General features: G+C 36.7%; 4 protein-coding genes across 4 annotated transcripts; 2 read left to right on the forward strand and 2 right to left on the reverse strand.

Moving 5' to 3' along the window:
* Positions 1-1,129: 1,129 nt before the first annotated feature.
* LOC126601589 (protein PGR) lies at positions 1,130-3,166 on the forward strand. The gene is made up of 4 exons (XM_050268317.1): positions 1,130-1,431; positions 1,509-1,845; positions 2,508-2,756; positions 2,854-3,166. Exons 1-4 carry the CDS (start codon positions 1,286-1,288, stop codon positions 2,983-2,985), a joined length of 864 nt encoding a protein of 287 aa, XP_050124274.1. The 5' UTR covers positions 1,130-1,285; the 3' UTR covers positions 2,986-3,166.
* A 2,449-nt stretch (positions 3,167-5,615) lies between these two features.
* LOC126601591 (signal recognition particle receptor subunit alpha homolog) lies at positions 5,616-7,200 on the forward strand. The gene is made up of 6 exons (XM_050268318.1): positions 5,616-5,697; positions 5,794-5,869; positions 5,977-6,222; positions 6,324-6,437; positions 6,649-6,768; positions 6,865-7,200. Exons 1-6 carry the CDS (start codon positions 5,687-5,689, stop codon positions 6,985-6,987), a joined length of 690 nt encoding a protein of 229 aa, XP_050124275.1. The 5' UTR covers positions 5,616-5,686; the 3' UTR covers positions 6,988-7,200.
* Positions 7,201-9,747: 2,547 nt separating this feature from the next.
* Positions 9,748-13,126, reverse strand: LOC126601586 (serine/threonine protein phosphatase 2A 57 kDa regulatory subunit B' kappa isoform-like). Its single transcript, XM_050268314.1, has 3 exons — positions 12,676-13,126; positions 10,784-11,945; positions 9,748-10,576 (listed from the first exon to the last, which is right to left on the reverse strand). The coding sequence occupies exons 2-3, from the start codon at positions 11,933-11,935 to the stop codon at positions 10,220-10,222; spliced, it is 1,509 nt and encodes a 502-aa protein (XP_050124271.1). The 5' UTR covers positions 11,936-11,945; positions 12,676-13,126; the 3' UTR covers positions 9,748-10,219.
* A 2,018-nt stretch (positions 13,127-15,144) lies between these two features.
* LOC126601592 (auxin-responsive protein IAA1-like) lies at positions 15,145-17,737 on the reverse strand. Its single transcript, XM_050268319.1, has 5 exons — positions 17,183-17,737; positions 16,782-16,978; positions 15,976-16,096; positions 15,357-15,418; positions 15,145-15,273 (listed from the first exon to the last, which is right to left on the reverse strand). The coding sequence occupies exons 1-5, from the start codon at positions 17,452-17,454 to the stop codon at positions 15,248-15,250; spliced, it is 678 nt and encodes a 225-aa protein (XP_050124276.1). The 5' UTR covers positions 17,455-17,737; the 3' UTR covers positions 15,145-15,247.
* Between the last annotated feature and the right edge of the window lie 3,115 nt (positions 17,738-20,852).

The following is a 20,852-nucleotide window of genomic DNA, read 5'->3' on the forward strand; positions in this document are numbered from 1 at the left end:
GGATTTGCATGGCTGTTTAAATTGAGGATCCTCTCTATATCCTTTTTGTGAGCATCCTCAAATCATGTTCGTACATCGTGTGATCATAAATTATTTTAAATATTTTTATTTAAAATTAAACAAGAACAATACCTGACGAAAACTGATTATACGATGAACGAATACGATTTGAGGATGTTTAGGATCCTCACAAAGAGGATCCTCATTCGCTTAAATCAACTTTCTACCCGACTAATTGATATTTATTCTTTATTTATAAGACAACTTACTCAGCAACACTTGGCGGGCGCCGACTTTAAATCATTGTTTAAGTGAGTGTCATATGTAATATGACGGTATGACTGTTAAAATAAAAATAATATTAAGAATATCAAAATTTTAAATTAAATTTGTAAACTAAATGATGAGGATTCAATAGAATATAAATACTTTAATTAACATTTAAGTGATAATTTAATCATGAACATTCATATCATTTGATTTAAAAGATTTAGTTCAAAATTTTGATATTTTTAGCATTACTTTTAAAGTAATAAATGGACTTATTTCGTGAATGGAAGAAACCAATGGACTGAATGAATGAATGATGTGAAGAGAGAGGGGTACATGGCAAAAAGCCTCTCTTTTTTAGAACTTAAAGCCAACTCTTTTTTTAGGAGAAGAACTTATTTACTCTCGGACGCAAATATGGTGGCTTTTTGAATCGATAACGTTGCTTTGTATTTAACTTTTGTTTATTAGAATCACTTGCTACTACAATTTAGTATTATTTTTATTCATCGATAAATTAGAGGTCTTAGGTTTAATTATTTTGTATTTAATTTTTATTTATTTGAGCTACTCAATACTACGGTCTAGTAATATTTCTATTCGTTTATAAGTGAGAGGTCTTAAGTTCAATTCTTACCAAAGATGAATTTGAAACAAATTATTGCTAGTCCATTATGAGACATTAACTCACTCTCCCACTTCCTTATTGTAAATAATATCGTTTGTTAAAAAAAAAAAAAACATTTCTTCATTGGAGTACACTTCTTTTTCAGGAGAAGAAGAAAATAACATGTTTACTATGTGAATTAATCTTAAAATACCATGACATCGATGTATGATTATAATAAATTTATCCCCAGATGCAAAGTCTAGGCCACCAGAAAATACAAGAGATGCCAAAAATTATTAGGCGCAGTGCACGGTGAACAGACATTCTTCCCATTTCTTCCATTGTTTCCTTACCTTCCTTCCCACCATAATCCCGAAAATTAATCCAAAGTTTAGAGCGATAAGCATGGATAAACTCTTAATCCAACCGCTAATCGCGGTCCTAGTCTCGTCGTTGATCGCCGCGAGATCCTACCGAAGAAAATCACTCAACCTCTCAGGGGCAATCGCGGGTTTTGCCGTCATGACCATCCACATTGCAGTCGGATACAGGTGAATTTTCTTTCCACTTTCTTTTATTTTCTCGGCATCCAAACAGCCTTATTGCCCACAAAGTTTGCTCATCGAAGGTACGGAGCTCTGCTGCTGATGTTCTTCTTCACATCGTCGAAGCTGACCAAGATCGGGGAAGACAAGAAGCGGCGCGTCGACGCCGATTTCAAAGAGGGTGGCCAGAGAAATTGGGTGCAGGTGTTGTCCAACAGTGGGATCGCGTCGATGTTGGTTCTGATTCTGTGGGCAAAATCGGGATTGCAGGAGAAATGCTTGGACTCGAACGACTCAGTTCTCGTTACGGCGCTCGTTGGTGGGGTTATTGGTCACTATGCTTGCAGCAATGGCGACACCTGGTCTTCTGAGCTCGGAGTTCTCAGCGATGCTCAGCCTCGGCTGATCACGACTCTTAAGGTTCGTATAACCAGCTCGATTTAGTATTTTCCAACTTGGGCTAAGCTTAGATTTTGCCGAAGTTTCAATTTTTCGCATCTTGTTCTTCCTGCAAAATTGCAAATGCGTGCACTTCTGTATATATCTTGAGCTGGAGAAAGAACTTCCTTACAAAGGGATGCCATTGTGGCGGTATCCCAATCTAGTGACGCATTGCCATGTGGGGAAGTTAAAAATGCATTTCTATGCGTGATTAAGTTGGGTTACCTGGCATCCCGGTGTAGGTAAATTTCTTATTCGTACCTAATCATCAAAGTTCTGTCTAGAATACGCGTCCTTAAACTCGATAACCAGTTGAATTGTCGTATGAACACACATAAAAGTATGTATCATTACATTTTCGCAGTTCCCTGTCGTCTCCCATCTTCCTTGTAAAAGCCTAGTTACGTTCATGCTGTTGCTTATGAGAGTTATTTGTGCATCTTTTTATACTTTGAATTGAACTGTTCTAAAGAATTACCGATCGCCTTATAGACTAAGGGTATAAAGTATTTTTTCTGTCATGATTGGCATTTATGGTGTTATGGGGAATGTATTTGTCTAGCTCAAAGAAATCGAAATTATCTGGCTGCTTGAATATGTAGATACGGATATTAATTTGGGTCTCCACATTGTGTTGGCAGCCTGTTCGGAAGGGTACCAATGGCGGAGTTACAAAAGCAGGACTACTGGCAGCTGCGGCTGCAGGCTCCCTTATCGGACTGACATTTGTGGTTATTGGATTTCTCACTACAAAATGCGCATATGATGTAGCACTGAAGCAGCTGTTGGTGATACCTATTTCTACTCTTGCCGGACTAGGCGGTAGTGTCATTGATTCTCTTTTGGGAGCAACGCTGCAATTCAGTGGATTCTGCACTGTTCGTAACAAGGTGTGTTAAAGGCATACGCGAATCTGATGTTATCATCTTTAAGGCAACAATTGAATCTGCTTAACTAATCTCATTCCAACTTCTTTTGTTTCTCCAGGTTGTTGGAAAGCCGGGGCCAACAGTTGAGCAAATTTCAGGTCTTAACTTTCTTGACAACAATGCTGTGAATGTTGTTTCGATACTGCTGACAACAATTCTCACTTCCATTGCCTGCGTTTACGTTTTTTGAGATCGACCTGCTCAACAGAATGATCTTTCCATTATCATCTAAGATGGCGACGTGGTGTAGATGCAATCGAAACTGTTTCAAGTACGCTAGCACGATAACGGTAATCTGTATCATTGTAAACCATGATTTGGATAAAGAGTTTAGTAAATGTTAACCTTCTAATAAGTGTGGTTTGAGGAAATGATACTTGTAGATGGCTAGCTGAGTGGTGGTTTGAGGAACTGATACTTCTAGATGGCTAGCGAGTAGCGTTGTAAAATTTTCAGCTGCAAAACAGGTAGCAGGAAAATCATTTCACTTTACACACGGCTTGAGGAGCTCACCCCAGTGGCTCCGCCCTTAGATGCAATGTGTTAGAGCCGGTACTGAGATTTTTGAGGCCATGGGCAACGTTAACAAAGATGCTCTATTATTAATGTGACATAAGTATTTTTGTACTAAACTTATAGTTGTAGGGTGTTTTTTTATTTTCCTTCTAATTTACTAACCTTTTACCAATTGGAAATATCGGTCCCATTAGAAAAATGTTTTGAGTTTTTTTCGTTTTTGTATATAAACAATGAATGAATACCAAATTACAGTAATAATTTTTAAGGTTCTTAATATCCTTTATCCAAAAAAAAACATATATATATATCGCTATAAGACTATGAAATTGTGAAAATTAGTATACAGAAAACTACTATTTTTTTCTTCCATACAATATATTTAATCTGAATTTGTTGCTGGGGAGATTTGAACCTGCGTGCGTGGTATTTAAATGAAATGAATATGTGTCCAATTACACTATAACCAATGCCTACATATAAAACTCAAGTTACAGATTTAAAAAGAAAAGAAGAAAAGGGGCCTCTTATGCAACAAAGCAGCGAAAACCAACACTGCTGCTTGTATTATTTTGCTAATTTATTTGAGTTTTAATTATTTTTAACATTGCAAAAACACAACCGCATACCCACAGACCAACAAAATGATTTTGGTGCCCCCGAGTCCTTGGGCCCGTGCAGTTACCGGGTTAGCCCGGCTCATTCTATACTAGGATTGGCTTTGCTATGTGTATATTTCTCTTTTTATTACGTGTCTTATTAAGTAAAAAAAACGACAAATACAATCAGATATGCAACTAGTTGCACTAAAGATTTTGCCAACTTACGTAATTGTAGGGAGATCATCGTGTAGAATACAAAAAGATTACGGTGGAAGTTGATTTATAAAATAAACTATGATTTTTACCAGATATCAATCACTTTCAATATACAAAATGAACTATGATTTTTACCAGATATCAATCACTTTCAATATACAAAATGAACTAGTTGATATATAAAATAAACTTCGATTTTTACTAGATATCGATCACCTTCGATATACAAAATGAACTTGTGAGATTCCTTTTAATGATCATAAATGGTAGTTCCGCATGGGTGGATGCATGCGCGCATACATATATACATATATAGATAACATAAATCCAAGGCCTACAGTGCAAACAAACAATACCAAAGGCAAATATTTCACGAGATCATGACGAAATCTCGGTCTGATCTAATAAACAAACAAGGAGTTACATATATTTCACTAGATCATAAGCATTTGCAGCTATTTAGTAAGAATCGAGATCGAAAATTAAATCATTATGATACTTATCAAGATAATCATTCGGTTGGGAGGATACTAGGTTAACCTAAACACAGATTCTCCTAAGAAGATCATGACTTAGGGTTTGCTTGACAACCAAGTAAGAACGATCAGCATAAATAGAGTGAGATAGATGCATTTCTTCTGAGTTCATCATACAAAACCCAATCTTGTTTTAAGCACCGAGCCTGCATTTCGAAGCACCTACGCTACTTCAAAGTTAGTTTTGTTTTTAATCGCTTAGCCTGCCGATCTTCTTAGTTCATAACATTTGGTAAACTTTTTGTTTCTTGTTGTTGTGTAGTGTAACTTAATTTCTAGTTATAATTTTTGTTTTTTCGACCAAAAAAAGTTACATTTGGTCGGGGGACATAAACCTCTTGTGTTTATCTTTCAATTCTACGGCTGCTGAGTTAATTAATGTGTTATGCATTTGACTGCAGAGTGGCATTCAAGTTATCACTTGAAGATGTTGGAACAATTGTTCATATTTACCAGGGGAGGACTAATCCTGTGGACATATAAAGAGCTTCAAAGTGCTCTTAACGGCCATGGATCAGAAGTACTTGGAAACTTCATCGAATCCTGTCTTATGGAGGAACTGTCTGGCGCAGCAGCAGCGACATCATCTTTGGATTATAATCGCCCAGGGGCTGCTTACACACTCAAATGGACCTTCCATGACGAGCTTCGCCTCGTGTTTCTCTCTGTTTATGATCAGAAAACCTTCCATGACGTCTGGTATGTGGATGAACTGCTTTCGATGGCAAAGCATAAGTTCTTGGAGATTTATGATCCGACGAGGAGGGACGTCTACAATGATTTTGATGAACCTTTTAAACAACTTATGAACTACGTTAAAATACCAATTCAGTACCCTTCCCTTGACGAGGAGTTTGAGTCCGTCAAATATCCTATTGAATACCCTCGCCTTAATAAGGAGTATGATCAGTCCGTTAAAATTCCAATTGAATACACGTCCCCTAAAGAGGACTACTTTGAGTCAAAACCCGTGCAAAAGGCTGGACATGAAGGATACAAAAATAACGGGTGGTTTTCGTGTATGTTCCGGAGGTAAGTCATTCTATGTATCTTGATGCTTTATTATCTTTATCTGTATTCCTACTCTAAGTTGATTAATTACTAATTATGCTGGTAAATTTCTTAAAGAATGCCATTGGAGAAGTCGGACCTCGAACCAGCTTTGAAAGCTCTCAAAGAGAAGCTGATCATGGCCAAGAATGTGGTATATATTTTGTTTCTTAATTTAATTAATACTTAATCTTATGCTGCCACCTTGATCATCAAGTTTCTTAATTAATTTATTTGTAATCTGTCTGTGCTTTTTCGTAGGCCGAGGCCGTAGCTGAGGAGCTTTGTGAATCAGTGGCTGCTAGTCTTGAGGGTAAAAAGTTGCCGTGGTTCACAACAATATCTTCTGCTGTGCAGGCAGCAATGGAAGAAGAATTTGTTCGTATTTTAACTCCTACCGCGGACTCTTCTCCTATACTGAATCTGCAGAAGAATGTGCCAAGGAAACCCTGTGTTTTCGCTTACATTGACACCACGGGAGATTGGAAAGCAATCAGTTCAGTTAAGGTAATTAACCCGATTGATTTATTTCTTGTGCTTAAGTCAAGCAGGCCTCTAATTTACTAAATGGTTCTGTTTAATCATACATTGTGATCAACTTGCTGCAGGCTGCTTGTCGGCTTCAGAAGGAACGGAAGAACAGCGTTATTATGGTGGCTGACTGTAATACATTCCGGTCAGAGACTGTTAAGCAGCTGCGTAGAGATGCCTGGAAACTCCAGGTACTGAGCTATATAGATAGTTTCAATTATAGGATTCACATTCACTTAAGAAGATTATATTTCACAGACGTGATTTTGGTTAGTTTGTTGGGGCAGTGTCCCACCCCTTGCACCTAAGTTTGAGTCACCTTACTCGTAAAGATTATTACTTACTGTCTCAGCCTGATAATTAACTTCCGATTATTAAGAAACCACTTTTGTTCCATGTCAGCGGATTCCTATTTTTGAGAAGCGGTACGAGAAAGATCCTGCAATTTCCATAAAGGAAGCAGTCCAGGAGGCCAGAGACGACGGTTCAGATGTGGTTGTTCATGCAGCCAGTCCAAAGCAGGTATATCGTGTTTTCAAGTTTTTTCTTTTGCTTTCGCTGATGCTATGATCATGTGTTATGTGAACTAATGACTGAATTTGATCATGCATTGTGTAGGCTGCAACTGTGCTGGCGACGGCATACTTATCTGGAGCTAAGGTTATTTTCCGTGGAGTTGGGAAGCCGTACACAGGAGAGAAGCACACAACCAGAAAAATTGTCAAGAAACTCTTCAAATGACACTCAACTGTGCCGGCTTCTTAATGTCGTTAGTTAATTTGTTTGTCGATTACATAATCCAGTATCATTATCGTGGATTTTCGAAACTTGAAGGTGAAATAATGAAATTGTTTGGCACTAGTTTAATATCAAATCTAATTAATTTTATGTTGTTGAAGAGCTTCTCTTTCTCTAATGTAATTAACATTCAAGTTTTCAAGTCCATATTGCTCACTTGTCTTCTTGTACATCCTGCATATCTTCCTCGGCCTCTAAACGAGTAATGAATCGAAAACTTGTCAACTATCAAAACAAAATATTTCATCGACATTCAACGATCTGTTAAACATTTAGCAGCAAGGGCATAGACTTGAATCGATTTTATTCCTCCTTATGAAGAATTGTTAGAGAGATTTTTGTTGGGTTCTTTTTGTGAGGATGCATATCTCTACCGGCAAGATAACTAGGCATATAGGTGAAAGTGAAACTAACCAACTTGTAGCTCATGAATTTAATTTAATACTGGATTACAGAAGGGTGGGAAGATATATGCGAAAAAATTTACACGTGAAAAGACATATGCTTGTTAAAAAGATATTATATAATCCAAATTACATGGGGTTGACTCTTATTAATTTTATAGTTGTTAAACATGTTAACTCACAGTTTTTCTGTTTATGCTTGGTCTAAGACTGTTTTATTACAAGTTTGCAGCTGGGTTCGCAATTTTATTTCGACAAGTAGTACAATTCTCGAACCTATTTCTCTGTTTCTTGGAAGAAATGTTGTGTCCCTTTAAAGGAAAGGGGTCTTGGGGTGAGGAATTTTCAAGCTCTTATGGCTTTCGCGCACAGTGCCGGTCAGTTGCGCTATTAATATAAAAGGGCTTCTGTTTGGCCTGGTTTGCGGCCTGATTTACTTTCATTACAACTGTCATCCATAAAATTGGAACTCAAAACCTCACAAATTCTAAGTGCAACAACAAAGTACATCTAAAGAGCACTCACAAGTCATAGCAGCAGAAATGGCAACAAACTGCACCACAATTCACATATCACAAAATTAACGAAATTGAAAGGATAATCGAGTAAATATATACGAGTAAAAACTCTAAAAATTATTGAGAATGAGGCCCAGATTGATGGGAAGAGGGATTTTGCATGAGCTTAAGGTTGGGTTACTCCCCATATTGCCAATTGGTTTTATGGTGGAACCTCAACTTTCTTCATGGTATCAGAGCAGGTTGTCCCCTGTGTGAAGCCAAACAGCCATATGTGCTCCACGTCACCCCGTTGTTTTGTTCACGTATTAGGCTTGAAAATTCGCTACACGTGAGGGGGCGTGTTGAGAATGAGTCACACATTGATGGGAAGAGGTTACTCTCCATATTATCAATTGGTTTTATGGTAAAACCTCAACTTTCTTCAAAAATTTCTTTCTTACTAACCAAGCATAGAGGCAGCCCTTCTCCTCGTGGCGCCTTCGAACGTGATCAACCAGCGACATTTCTTGGTGCCCCGATGGTGCATACATTTTCTCTTCTTCCTCCCATCACAAACTAAGAGAGTGCTGAGTTTTCTGTGCAACTCTATGCTTTTTTAGGCTTACAAATTTGAATAGAAATACTTAATGATAAAAGCTGCGTGTGATAAGCAACTAATCAGATTTGGTACTAAACCCTTCCAGTAGTGGTGGACAGGTGGGTGAGGGAATGAAGCTGAGAGATCCTATCCCGCCACAAATTAGTGGGTAATACCAGAAGTAGTCTAACTCTTTATAAGTACGTACAGAGTTTCTTAATCTTCGATGTGGAATATACATTTTCAACATAGTCCCTTACATATAAGATCATTTAAGCCTAGCACATGTATGGCGTCATTTAAGCCTAGGACGTGACATTACAATTGGGTAACGTGAGAGCACGCGAGTTGTAGTTCAACACGTGGGTAATGTGCTCTAATACTATGAAGAAAGTTGAGGTAAAAAACTAATTGCTAATATTGAGAGCGGCTCAACTTTTATGAGGACATGCAGGATCCTTCAATTCCTTGACGTGGAATTTACGTTCTCAACAGCATACATACATATACACATGTTTATGTGCATATATATACGTATAGTAGGTGCATGTATACGTATACATATGTGCAGGCCATGTGTGGTCACCGTCCAAATGAAGATGAGAAGTCAAATTCCAATGGCATGAGTCATGGCACCATCATCAGGGCTTCCCGTGATTCATATCCTTGTCAATCACAGGAAATCACTTGTTTCTTTATCAATATTAAAGACGAGACTCCAAAACCTACTCTCCTTTATTCTTTCAGGTATGACAGTTGTATGATTCTAACATGGGTTAGTTGACGGAAAAATATGGGTAATGGAGTCCAACCAGGTCATCCGCAAAGGACCTCTCAAAATATCAAGGATGGCGTATGATTTGGTCTTACTCGATCCCAAATTGATTCTCACCAAATGCGAGAGTTGCCCTGTTAGTCTGTCCTACCGAAATTCAATCGTTTTTATATGGCTACTTCAGCCAAAATCAAAACACCATACCAAAATAGAATCTCATATATTTTGATCTCATCCGATTTTGCACTAGTCTCACCCCCATAAAGTTGTCCTAATCCGTCATCCCCACCAAAATTTCTCCCGTTTGTATGTAGATGACTCTTTTAGTAGAAAAATAACTTTAAACTCAAAATTTGTGAAACATAAGCAAGACCAAAACACTAACATAATAAACAGAGATAACGCGTAGAATCCTTGAGTCAGATGTTGTTCAAAAAGTCATCATAGCAACATTTAGATTTATGAACTTCACCTAGTACATGTGAATCCATACTAGCCAAGGTCAAACATATTTGTTCCAAAAAAAAAATGAGGACATTCATTTAGCTATACAAATCTTCTTTTGACATTACAAAGCCAATGGCTTTGAGCATGATCACCATCTACTTAATAGGGATAGACTCAGAAAAAATTACAACTTACAAAAGATAGGCCACAGCAAACCAACCTTTCTGTAAAGATACAAAGATGTGTCAACAAACATAACATACAGCAAGGAAAACAGTCCTTTAACGAATCTTCAGCGCAGCGGGATCATCCATCAGTACAATTCCAAAGTACAACATCCAATCACTAACATGATCAACCCCGTTTTCTATCTCTGGTTCCGTTCAGAACCAATTTTTGATACTCGATTAGAGCTGTCACAAATGCATGCCAAGTTCTGGTACTTGAGAAATTAGCAGACAACAGGACACGCGGGAGGCTTTATGGGAGATAAAAAGTTACAGGCTACAGGTTGGACACCAGCAGCAGTTTCCAAGCGTTCCCATGTTAACCTTCGCTTCTCAGCTGCGGCGCTTGACCTTATATTTTCCTCCTCCAACTTAAATTGACAGGCAAGTACCAGCTCCTCATCCATATCGCAAAATGTCTTCTTCACATTGAGGGTCAGGTTCAGCACTGCTTGATTCCAGTGGTTTTGGGTGTTTCGCTCAATAGCTGGGAAGACAAGAGGAAAGATTACCTGGCGGTTATGTGCGATAAGGTTAAGGATGTGTTCATTGTTCCACAGCAAGTGGGCTCGTTCAGCCACCTGAAACAAAAAAACATGTCATAGAGGGAAAAGAGAGGCATGAAAATAACATGAATTAGAAGCTTTATCGGTTGAATGATCAAGATCATGCTAATGTGTAGTTCTTAGTGTCAAGCAAAGCAAATTTTCAGTCAAACATATAATCTGAAAACTCAAGATGTACTAAGAATTGCAATTTGGCCGCCAATCTATGCAGTAGAATATTACCTGGTAATGAGAACTATTGAGGCAGCATCTTATGCGCCGGAACAATGGAACCATGATCCTTTGAAACTCATCCATGCTAGTCATTTCCAAAACCTCTTCTAACTCACTTAGAAACATCAACTCCTTCTGGCTATTTGTTACAGGCCAGAACTTCAACAAACCCTTTATTACAGTACTTGCCAACTTCGGATCCTTATCTATGAACTGTACAACACAATATGTCAATTGCTGATGATAAATACCCACTGACTTTGGTTTGTGTAGAGGAATAAGAGCCCTCCACAAAAATATCTTGTGTTCCTCCTTCAATGGCAAAGCAAACCCACTAATTACACTTCCAAAAATTTCCAACAGCTCAGAAATTCCATTATGCCTTTCAGTTTCGAAAACAAAACGATATATGATATTGCTGACAGCTTTCCGAATAAAGGGTCTGTGTACCATGAACTTTCCATAAATCCTATGCAGAATGGTTTTCAAACAGTCTCTTTCTCTTGGGTCCTCAGAGTCAAAGAGGTCAAGTAATTTTACGATAAAAGAGTGATCCACATGCTTTTTTGCCACCTTTATGTCAAGTGAAGTATAACTGATAAACCGAACCAGAAGATCATACACAATTTGCAGGTATGACCAAGAAGGATCAAACATTGGTTCTTCATCATCTGTTTCACCCCCAGTAAAATTAGATCGGTACTTAGGTGGAAAAACTCTAAACAGGTTGACTGCACACATTTTACACACAGCAGAAATTGCTGGTTCAGTGAACTTCACAGTCCCAGAAGAAACATAATCAACAAGTTCTATCAATGTTTCGCGTTTGAGATCTTGCTTAACTGGATCACTGGAATCAACAAACTCACAGCAAAGGTTCAGCTTACTGATAAATAGACTATGCTTCTGAGGGTTGGAAACCTCCTTGAAGGATAGATGGGGCTCCACTGCCTCAGCTCCAGCTGCAATGCTTGACGGGAAAACTGCTGAAGACACTCGCTTGACAACATTTAATTTGCTTGTAAGAGAACTCCCACCAATTGTACATTGGAACCCACTCCCCAAATTGGGAGTATTGTTGCCAGAATCACTCCCTGCAGAATCTAGTGAATCAGATTTTGACGACTTGCGAGGAAGTTTGCTTAGAATTTGCTTCAGCATGGTGGAAACCCTGCAAATTCCAACCAACATTCAACATGGCAGAATGACGTAGGAATCAAATCACTCCATCAATGCATAAAACTTTCACACATAATAGGTCATCATGACTTGTGAAGCTAAAAGACAGCGAAACTGCGATGAAGTTGAAGCCTTTGATCAGACAACTTCGGTTAGTCCATGGACTGTTAATCAGTAATATCTACATGACCACATTTCTTCAGTAAAATCCCGAACAAAAGCATAAACAAGTAACAACTGAAATGAATCTTTCAACCCCTTCAGCAGTACAGTTGCCAAAATAACCAATGCCATTCTTCAGCAGATGGTAAATCCAGATCAAACTCAAAAGCAATCAATTTAAAACATGAAGAATTTATACACCAATAAAAATCTAAGAAATACTTCAATCTGACCAAAAAAGAAACGCATACTACAGAAAGAAACAACTTTAAAACAAGTCTCTAATTAGCAACAAATCATAAGATAATAAATGCATATAAAGTAATTAGATTTTGCTAAAACAAACAATGGAAACTCAGATCTGGAACAAAACAGAAGCATAACACAGATCTACACCAACCCGAGATCACAATTATCATAAAACCCTCTTAAAAAGGAAAATTTGGGCATGATCTACGCAATGCACAAACAAAATTCATCAAAATCAAGAACTTGAAGTCTATCCAAGTTAGCTAAACTGGACACAAACATTCAAGGAGAGAGAAAGAGGAGAGAGAAACCTGTTTTGGAGCTTCTGGGTGTGCTTGTGAAAACAACACAGAGAGACCCTTTTTAGCAAATGAGAGGAGCAGAGGAGGAGCTCTTGGTATCCACAAAACTACCCAAAATTACATTTTGGGTGAGAAATGAGAAAGCAATTTACTTTGGAACAAAAGGGAAAGAAAAACATGTAAGGCAGGCAGCAGAGAGAGAGAGAGAGAGAGAGAGAAGTAGAGAGAGAAAGGCAGTGTTTGGCGTGAAAAAAGTGATGTATTGATCCACTATATCCTTTTATGTAGTACTAAAAGCTTAAGCTGGGGGGGCCTCCATGGGAGATCAATAAGAGGTCCTCGATTGAAGAGAAGAGGCGGTGTGGCATTTTCTGAGAACTGCAGGCACCGGTCTCCACCCAACAAAAATTAAAGTTTAAAACTTTTGGGTTCAGTTGGTAGAGAGAATAAAAGAAAGAAAATAAATTATATGAAAAAATAGAAAAACAATATGAGAAATATTTCTCATATTAATCTATGCTTGGCTGAGCTGAATAAGATCTGGATTGGATTTCCATTTGGTAAAAAGTTATGCTATTATTGTACTTGTGGGGCACCGAAAGGAGCCTTGTTGTGTACCAGGTTCGTTGGCTGGAGCACCAACCCAAACCTTTGTGTGTGTTGTTCCCTTTCTTAACTGATTTTTGCTGGCCCATTTGGTTAACTTGTGTTTTATTAGCCCTAAACAATCAAAGGGTAGATGGACATGACTAATAACCGACCCTAGTTATGTTAATGTGACAGTATTATTCTAAGTTCAAGTCGCAACTTGTGTTGCGGCATCTAGATGTTGAATGCGGCATCGAGACGATAGATTTTTGTCCATTGTCCTCACCGCGAAGGGTTTTGTTTCAATACAATTAGTGCGACAAAGCCTAGTTTGTTGTACAAATAAGTTTATTTTTTCATCGCTTAAGGTCTTTTTTCATGACCTATGCATGAGGACTTGTGCACGATGAAGATTTCGTCGCCTTATTATTATTGCGACGGAAATTCTATTTGCGCGACTAAATGTTGTTTGTCGCGAAAACTGTTAAATGTAGTAGTGCATAGATTAAGTGCAAACATGTGTTATTAAACTTAAGATACCGTTATATTGCTATCCTACGTATAATTTGGCGAGGCATCGTCTAATTCTCCAACATGTTGCATATACTCTTTTTAACTTAGTTGGATTATTTAGGTAACTTGACTTTTATAAAGCAATATTGTAAGAGAAGAGTGTTCAATCCGCAATCTTCAATGCAAATAATGAATTTTATTAACCAATTTCGTAAGAGGTTATTTTGAAAAAGAAAAGATAAAAGAATCATAATGCATGTTGGCGAATTTAACTAAAGGTTGATTTGTTCAATTGTTCCCCAAGACAAATGATGGGATCGACATGATAACTAGATGACAAAATATATTGCCAATCCTTTTTCTACCCCACAGGCTGCCCATTAATTAGTCGGTAAGCAGAATCATGTATATTAAACAAACATAAAACAAAATTAGAAGGTCGGAGTTTGCTTATTTGGCTTTGAAGAAGCAAAGAAGACCAAATGATTCACATAACAATAAGTTTGTTTTCCAATAACTTCAATCTTATCCCTTATACTGAACTTTCTTTGCAGAATTATGCTTGCCTGTAAAAGATGACATTCTAACAACATAAATACATTTTGGCTCCTTATACGCGATGATTTATTTTTAATATTATAAAGGTCATATTGTGATATGCACTATGTTTCTTTTATTCGAGTAGTATTTTGATTAATCTAATCTACGACTGAAGGATTTGAACATGTGTGTAAAGAGAGTATCACACTGATATTCTAACTACACCGAATAAAGGGTGATTAGAGTGAAATATGTGAGTTATACCAATTATTCATATCATTGCCGTCTTTCTTGTATTCAAGTTTGAAAATGTTATTTAGTTTTAAATGAAGGTATTGATTTGGGGGAATTTAATAGCAAATTGCACATGACTTGTGATTCAGTACATGTACTTATCCATGACACGATGATGTTGTCAAAAAACAAAAGAAGAGATCATTTCTGGATCTCTTCTACCAAGATCATCGAATCAAGTGATCCGGACCTTTAATCATCGAATCAAGTGATCCGGACCTTTAAAATTTCATCCAACGGTTAAAAATTATTATAATTTTTAAGAAGTCAAAACAAATGAGTTGTTGAATAAAATTTCAAACGTTCAGATCACTTGATCTGATAACCTTAATAGAAGAGATCTGAAAATGATCTCTTCTCAAAAAACAAAAGCTAGTGCACATTTCTGCCATAAACTATGGAGCTATTATTACTAACCAAAGGATCAATTTGCAGCAAAAGTACTATGGCAGAGTTACTTTTACTGGTACAGCTGTAATTAAAATCAAATATCCACTGAAAAACATAAGGCTAAAAGCAGAAAAAGGTTAAAAAAAGGTTCAGTCAGGTTAATTTCTCTCTTATTTTTCTGACCAAAATGGTTTTAACAAGGAAATAGGGACCCCATTTATGTGTACATGATGAGCAGTACCATTTGTATTCATGGTCAGGAAGGAATCTGAGCCCTTGGAGCTGCAAAATAATTACATCAAATATTATACGACTACCTTTTAAAGAAATAAATAAATAAAATGAAGAAAATTAAAAGGGATTACCTATCCCAACAGCTTCTGAACTTTTCATCAACCGAATACGCTTGCATGATTCCATAAACATCCTGCAATTAATTGGAAGAAAAAAAACAACGAAGAAAGTATGGTTATAGATTTAGGTTGGACAAGTCACATGAAAGCAATAGCATAACCAAACTTAAATCCAAAGAGAAAAAAAAAACAAAACCTATGATGAACAAAGAAATAGACCAAACCCTTGTCACCCAAACCGGCTCTACATTAATTTACACAACAGTGTTAAATCAAGACTTGCATAGCTGGTGGAGAATCGACCAAGTTATGTTTGAATTTACAGTTTATCATATAATCGTCCTACCAACCAAACTCTACTAACACCTCTTTTGGAGGTTCCGTGAGAATTGAATTTGGATCGCTACTATTGACATCACTTAATTTTGAGTTGTCAACCGAACTATCTTAATTTTGAGTTGTCAACTCAACTATATATAACCTTGGAGTTTAACATGCAGACTTACTCTATTCGCTTGCTACATATATATCTAAACACATTAATATTTAATTTTATGAAATGTTTTTGCATATTTGTGACAACGTTTTCTTTACATGCATATGTAACTCAGTACTGTAGTAATTAACTTACTTCCAAGGGACGTCTCCAACTAACATCCAGTCTCCATCCTTGTCTTCATATGTCAACACATATTGATCCATTCCTTTCGCTGCAGGTTTCATAACCTCATTGCTATCCTCAATACACTTACCTAAAACATTACCAAGATTAATTACTAACCTTGTATCTATTAATTAGTGCTTGTATCACAAATTTATATTGGTATAACAACTAGTTAATTAACGAGAAATTTTTAATTGTGACGGGAACACGAGTGGTACACCACGTGTTTTTATATAAGTGGTGAGAAATTTTATTTTTTAAGTTATTAACTTTTGAACACATATATCCCACCATTTATTTAACGACACGTGGTGTACCACTTTGTGTGACGGTCACATCGAAAAATATCTCTTAATTAACAAGTACTAGCTAGAGTTTAGCTTAATTATAACTAAGTAGGCTTTTTAGCTAAAAGGATCTTTGATACTGGCATAACTTTTTACTTGGGTCCTTGACAATGAAAATTGATAAAAGTGGTCCTTGAGTTTGTCCACTGTAAATCATTTTGATTATTCTGTGAAAAATTTATCAATATCCTCGTTAAAGTGTCACATGAACGATCATGTGACCACATTTTTAAGGGTGTTTTTGTCAAACCAAGCCCTCCATTTAATGATTATATTGACATATTTTTGTAGAATGACCAAAATAATTGACGGAAGACAAACTCAAGAACGACTTCTATCGATTTTCATTGTTATAGACCAAAATGAAAAATTATGTCATACCATAAACCATTTTGACTAAAAATCCTAACTCTATATAATACTGACCACTTATGGTTAAGGAAGGGAACATTCGCTCTAATGCTCTCAATAGCTCTTGATAACTTCTGTACATCTCCAAGTCTAGTTTACGTAGATAAGGAGCTCCATCTGCGCTCACTTTAACATACTTTCTGATGCTCCGCACCACCACCAACGCCTTCTGTCTCATCGATCTTACCGGCGGCCACCCAACTATTCTTGCTCTGAATATAACACGCAGTTCGTTAGATAAAGCTGAAATGAAAATGTCGACAGTCAAGCGGCTAAACAAGTACTGATGGTTAGTCAACTTTTGACATGGATATATAATTCTTGAAGTACAAATTGAAAACTGAACTATTTGATATCACACGTCGGAACTACTGCATGTCCGAAACAACATATACAAGTTAAAACAAAATCTTAACTTTGCAGCTGGGGCTTTGATGACGGAGGTAGTTGTTGTACAACTACTACTAGATGATGAGCTGCCAAGTGGTTCGCTGGCTGCAGAGCTTTTCTGCAGGCTAATTTGATCAACGGTATCCATGAAACCACGTTTCTTCGAACTGCTATTACTACTACTTATCTTGAAGTTGAACCCTCCAAAGACACGAGGATGGTTGTAATCTGACGTCGTACCAGGTAACCCTAAGGTGAGCTCAGTGTCCTTAAACTCCATGCTTTCATTTGCTGACATCAATTTTCCGGCCGTTCAGCACTATGTGAACGTGTGCAGGTCGTTTGCTTCGCTGTTAAATATATAGAGAACAGGAGGGGAGGCGGAGGTATAAAAATTCAATGGCACGAGGGGTGGCGAATAAGGCCACGTGGGGTCCGGTGCGGGAGCATTGCTTGCGGTTGAATGCATGGCTTGACAGTAGCAGCTTAAAAGTTTGTGCCGGCTGTCGGTACATCCAATCCGATTCTGTTTCTGTCACTCTCTCTGAATCGGCATCCATACATGATTACTAAATTTACCATATTGCTTAGCCTGTCTATTTCTTTGTATGGTTATATGGGGAAATTTCACATCATCGTCAGTACTTGCTGGCAGAAAATTTTGTAGGCAATATAAGGATAAGTTACAAAATCTTGCAGGCAATATAGACTAAAGTTACGTGGTGTACTCTTCTATATATTATAAAGACACGTGTTATAATTTAAATAAAATAACAATATTACGTAGTCATGTTTTAAGTACATGAAAAATTATTCATGCTAATTGTTGTGCAGACATATATAATTCATCAAGATCCTCCAATTAGCGTATCCTATAATCCTCTTGTTTTTATTTTAGTAGATATAATACGGTATATCACTTAGATTTTGATTTATAGAATCACAATATTTCTCTAGGGAAAGGTATTTGAATTTGAGACCTCAAACATTCGGAGAAATATGTAACTAGACGAAATGTTAGTTCAATTCATAACATCATATGAATTAGAGTTTTCAACTCTTCTGGGATCTAGCCAAACATACGGAATACTAGAGTGAAACCAATATTTATTGAGTACAACATATTGTTAGACATACATATTTTATATATCACATTTATATACTAACTAATGTGACAGTTGATGTGGTCGTTCATGTTATCTACCACGTCATAAGCTCGTTTTCATCAAGTTCAAATAAATGATCTAATTGAATCCAAGAAACCGACACATTATTTACGCCAACTGTTCTAAACCAACACCTTTGCCTCCTTTAAAATTTGAACACGACTTATAAAATATATGTTCTAAAAGCAACAAAACATATATACAGCCGTTTTCACATCCACTCTCAGAAAAACCCCATACAATATGTGAGTATCTGGTCAAAAGAAAGATGGTTTGGAAGTCGAGAAAATTATAATGATAACAAAGTAATTAATTAGCCGTTTTATAACCGTTAATCAACTTGGATCCATGAACTCAACTCTCAAAGTGTAAATAAAATTTTAAAACCGTGGGGGAAGTCTGGAAGATGACTCATCCACCCGCTAAAGTGTTTCAATTTCAAGTTCCCAAATTAAAGGGTGAAATAAGTCGACAAGCATGTGGCAAGTGTTGGAATGTCGACTACGTGTTGCCTTCCGATTCGTTGAATCCAAATTCAACAAGTGGCAGCCGCGAAAAGGAAAATGAATATGCTAAATTGCTAAACCAGCACCCAGATTTACACAACCAGTTTTGACTTTAGATTAGTTGTTAATCTTCTTTATTTTTCTTAATCCAGTTAATATTTAATTAAACATTTACTTAAACCCTTGTTTACTGCCGAAACCTCACTATATAAGACATTGACGAGATTCAAAGGATTAGACATCAATCATCTAATTCATAGCGGTGGATTCAGAAAAAATTTCTTTTTTAAAGTAAGATAAAGTTCACACACTATTTTTACAAATTGCTCAACCACTGGCGGAACCAATGTGGGGGCATTGGCATCACTTGACCCCAATAACCTTGTCAAGTTATCCCCTTGAAAATTTTATGCACCTGTATAGCAACACTGCTTCAGCACGTTGCTTTGTTAACTTATCCCAAAAATCTTTTACTTCTAAACTTATCCTTAAGAAAATGAAAATTAATTTTTAATTAATACTTTTTTAATTTAACAAAGCTACTACGTTGAAAGGAATTAGTAACCTTGTACAAAAGTTGGTAGAGACAAAGAAGGATAGACAGTATCCCTTGGTGCTTGTTAGTGAAATTAGCATTGATTTTACCTGTTGCAACTATTTCGGTTGAAAGAGTTTTTTGGTGATGAAAATTGTGGAGAATCCACATCGTAATAGGATGGGTAGATCAATAGTTGAATGATAGTTGGTTGTGTACAATGAGAAAGATGTATTTGATTCTACTGATAATGGTGTTGTAAGACGATGTTTCGAAAATATAAGAACATGTCGTTTACAATTATAAATGAAAGTATGATCGATTTTTTAAAGCTATTTTTTGACCCCATTACTTTAAATTCCTGGCTCCGCCACGGCTCCCAACCCTGCCTCGGCCTCTTAGAGGCATTTAGTTAAACCATTTGAGCCATACTCAAAGGATACCATGAAATGAATATTGGACAACTTCATGTATAAGATTAGTGGGAAGTGAGAGCATTTGCATGCTTGGTTTTGATGCATAATTAATGTGTTAAATATTTTTTTTTTTAACAGTCAATATCTACACTAAGGGGAGGGAAGTGTGCTTAGTCATACAATGAGCTAGCAATAATGTAGTTCAAATTCTCCTTTGACGAGAATCGAACCTAAGACCTCTCACTTACCATTGAAGAGTGAAGAAGAATACCACTAAACCGTAGTACTAAGTGGCAAATAATATTTAATATTCATAATTTCTTAGCCATTGTACCTAGGGGTGGGTTCGGTACGGTTACCGTACCAAAACCCTCGTACCAATTACCGTACCAAACTTTCGGTTTTGTAAAATCTATTACCATTACCATACCAAATTTTCGGTATACCAAAGTTCGGTATTGCCAAATGTTCGGTTGGCATGGTATGGCAATGGTAATTGCCACTTTATTTTAAGACAATTTGTTTTTGCTTTGTTCAACATTTCATAATTTATGCCTCTGTAATAAGACAAAGGTATATAAACCAAATGCATAGACGGAAGAAAATTCTCATAACAAGTGCCCAAATGGATTTCGGATTTACACCTTCAAATGGATTTACAGCCGCATAAAATGTTGATGAATTACTTGAAAATTATAAGCTTGAAACAAAAAATGGAAACATAAAGCAGTACTATAGGTCTACTTCCTCACCTTAGCAGTACCGGTTGATTATTCAACAGAAGCATAAAGCACCACTATGGCACTACTACAAGACTCACCTCTTTAACTTAAACCTCACCTTAGCTGCTGATATCTCATAAATTGTAGCCTAAATTCATCTATTATTCACAATTCACATACACAATAATTTAAATGATACATCAAGATTCATAATGAAAATTAAGCTTACAATCCATATAGAAGTTACAAACCAAAACAAATAGAAGTTAACAATCCAAATAGAAGTTAAAGTTTCAAACTAAATGAAAATTGAAACTAAACTTCAAAAGGTAAAATTCATTGATCAATTCT

Source organism: Malus sylvestris, chromosome 15, assembly GCF_916048215.2.
Source record: "Malus sylvestris chromosome 15, drMalSylv7.2, whole genome shotgun sequence".
Classification (NCBI taxonomy): Eukaryota; Viridiplantae; Streptophyta; class Magnoliopsida; order Rosales; family Rosaceae; genus Malus; species Malus sylvestris.

Coding starts and splice junctions, on each gene's coding strand:
- LOC126601592 (XM_050268319.1), bottom strand. CDS start 17,454: ATGTCAGCAAATGAAAGCATGGAGTTTAAGGACACTGAGCTCACCTTA. Junction 16,979..17,182: donor ATCAAAGCCCCAGCTGCAAA/GTTAAGATTTTG, acceptor TGTTATATTCAG/AGCAAGAATAGTTGGGTGGC. Junction 15,274..15,356: donor TTCAGAAGCTGTTGGGATAG/GTAATCCCTTTT, acceptor ATTATTTTGCAG/CTCCAAGGGCTCAGATTCCT.
- LOC126601591 (XM_050268318.1), top strand. Junction 6,223..6,323: donor AAGCAATCAGTTCAGTTAAG/GTAATTAACCCG, acceptor AACTTGCTGCAG/GCTGCTTGTCGGCTTCAGAA. Junction 6,438..6,648: donor GAGATGCCTGGAAACTCCAG/GTACTGAGCTAT, acceptor GTTCCATGTCAG/CGGATTCCTATTTTTGAGAA.
- LOC126601589 (XM_050268317.1), top strand. CDS start 1,286: ATGGATAAACTCTTAATCCAACCGCTAATCGCGGTCCTAGTCTCGTCG. Junction 1,432..1,508: donor CACATTGCAGTCGGATACAG/GTGAATTTTCTT, acceptor TGCTCATCGAAG/GTACGGAGCTCTGCTGCTGA. Junction 1,846..2,507: donor GGCTGATCACGACTCTTAAG/GTTCGTATAACC, acceptor TTGTGTTGGCAG/CCTGTTCGGAAGGGTACCAA.
- LOC126601586 (XM_050268314.1), bottom strand. CDS start 11,935: ATGCTGAAGCAAATTCTAAGCAAACTTCCTCGCAAGTCGTCAAAATCT. Junction 10,577..10,783: donor TCAATAGTTCTCATTACCAG/GTAATATTCTAC, acceptor TTTTTGTTTCAG/GTGGCTGAACGAGCCCACTT.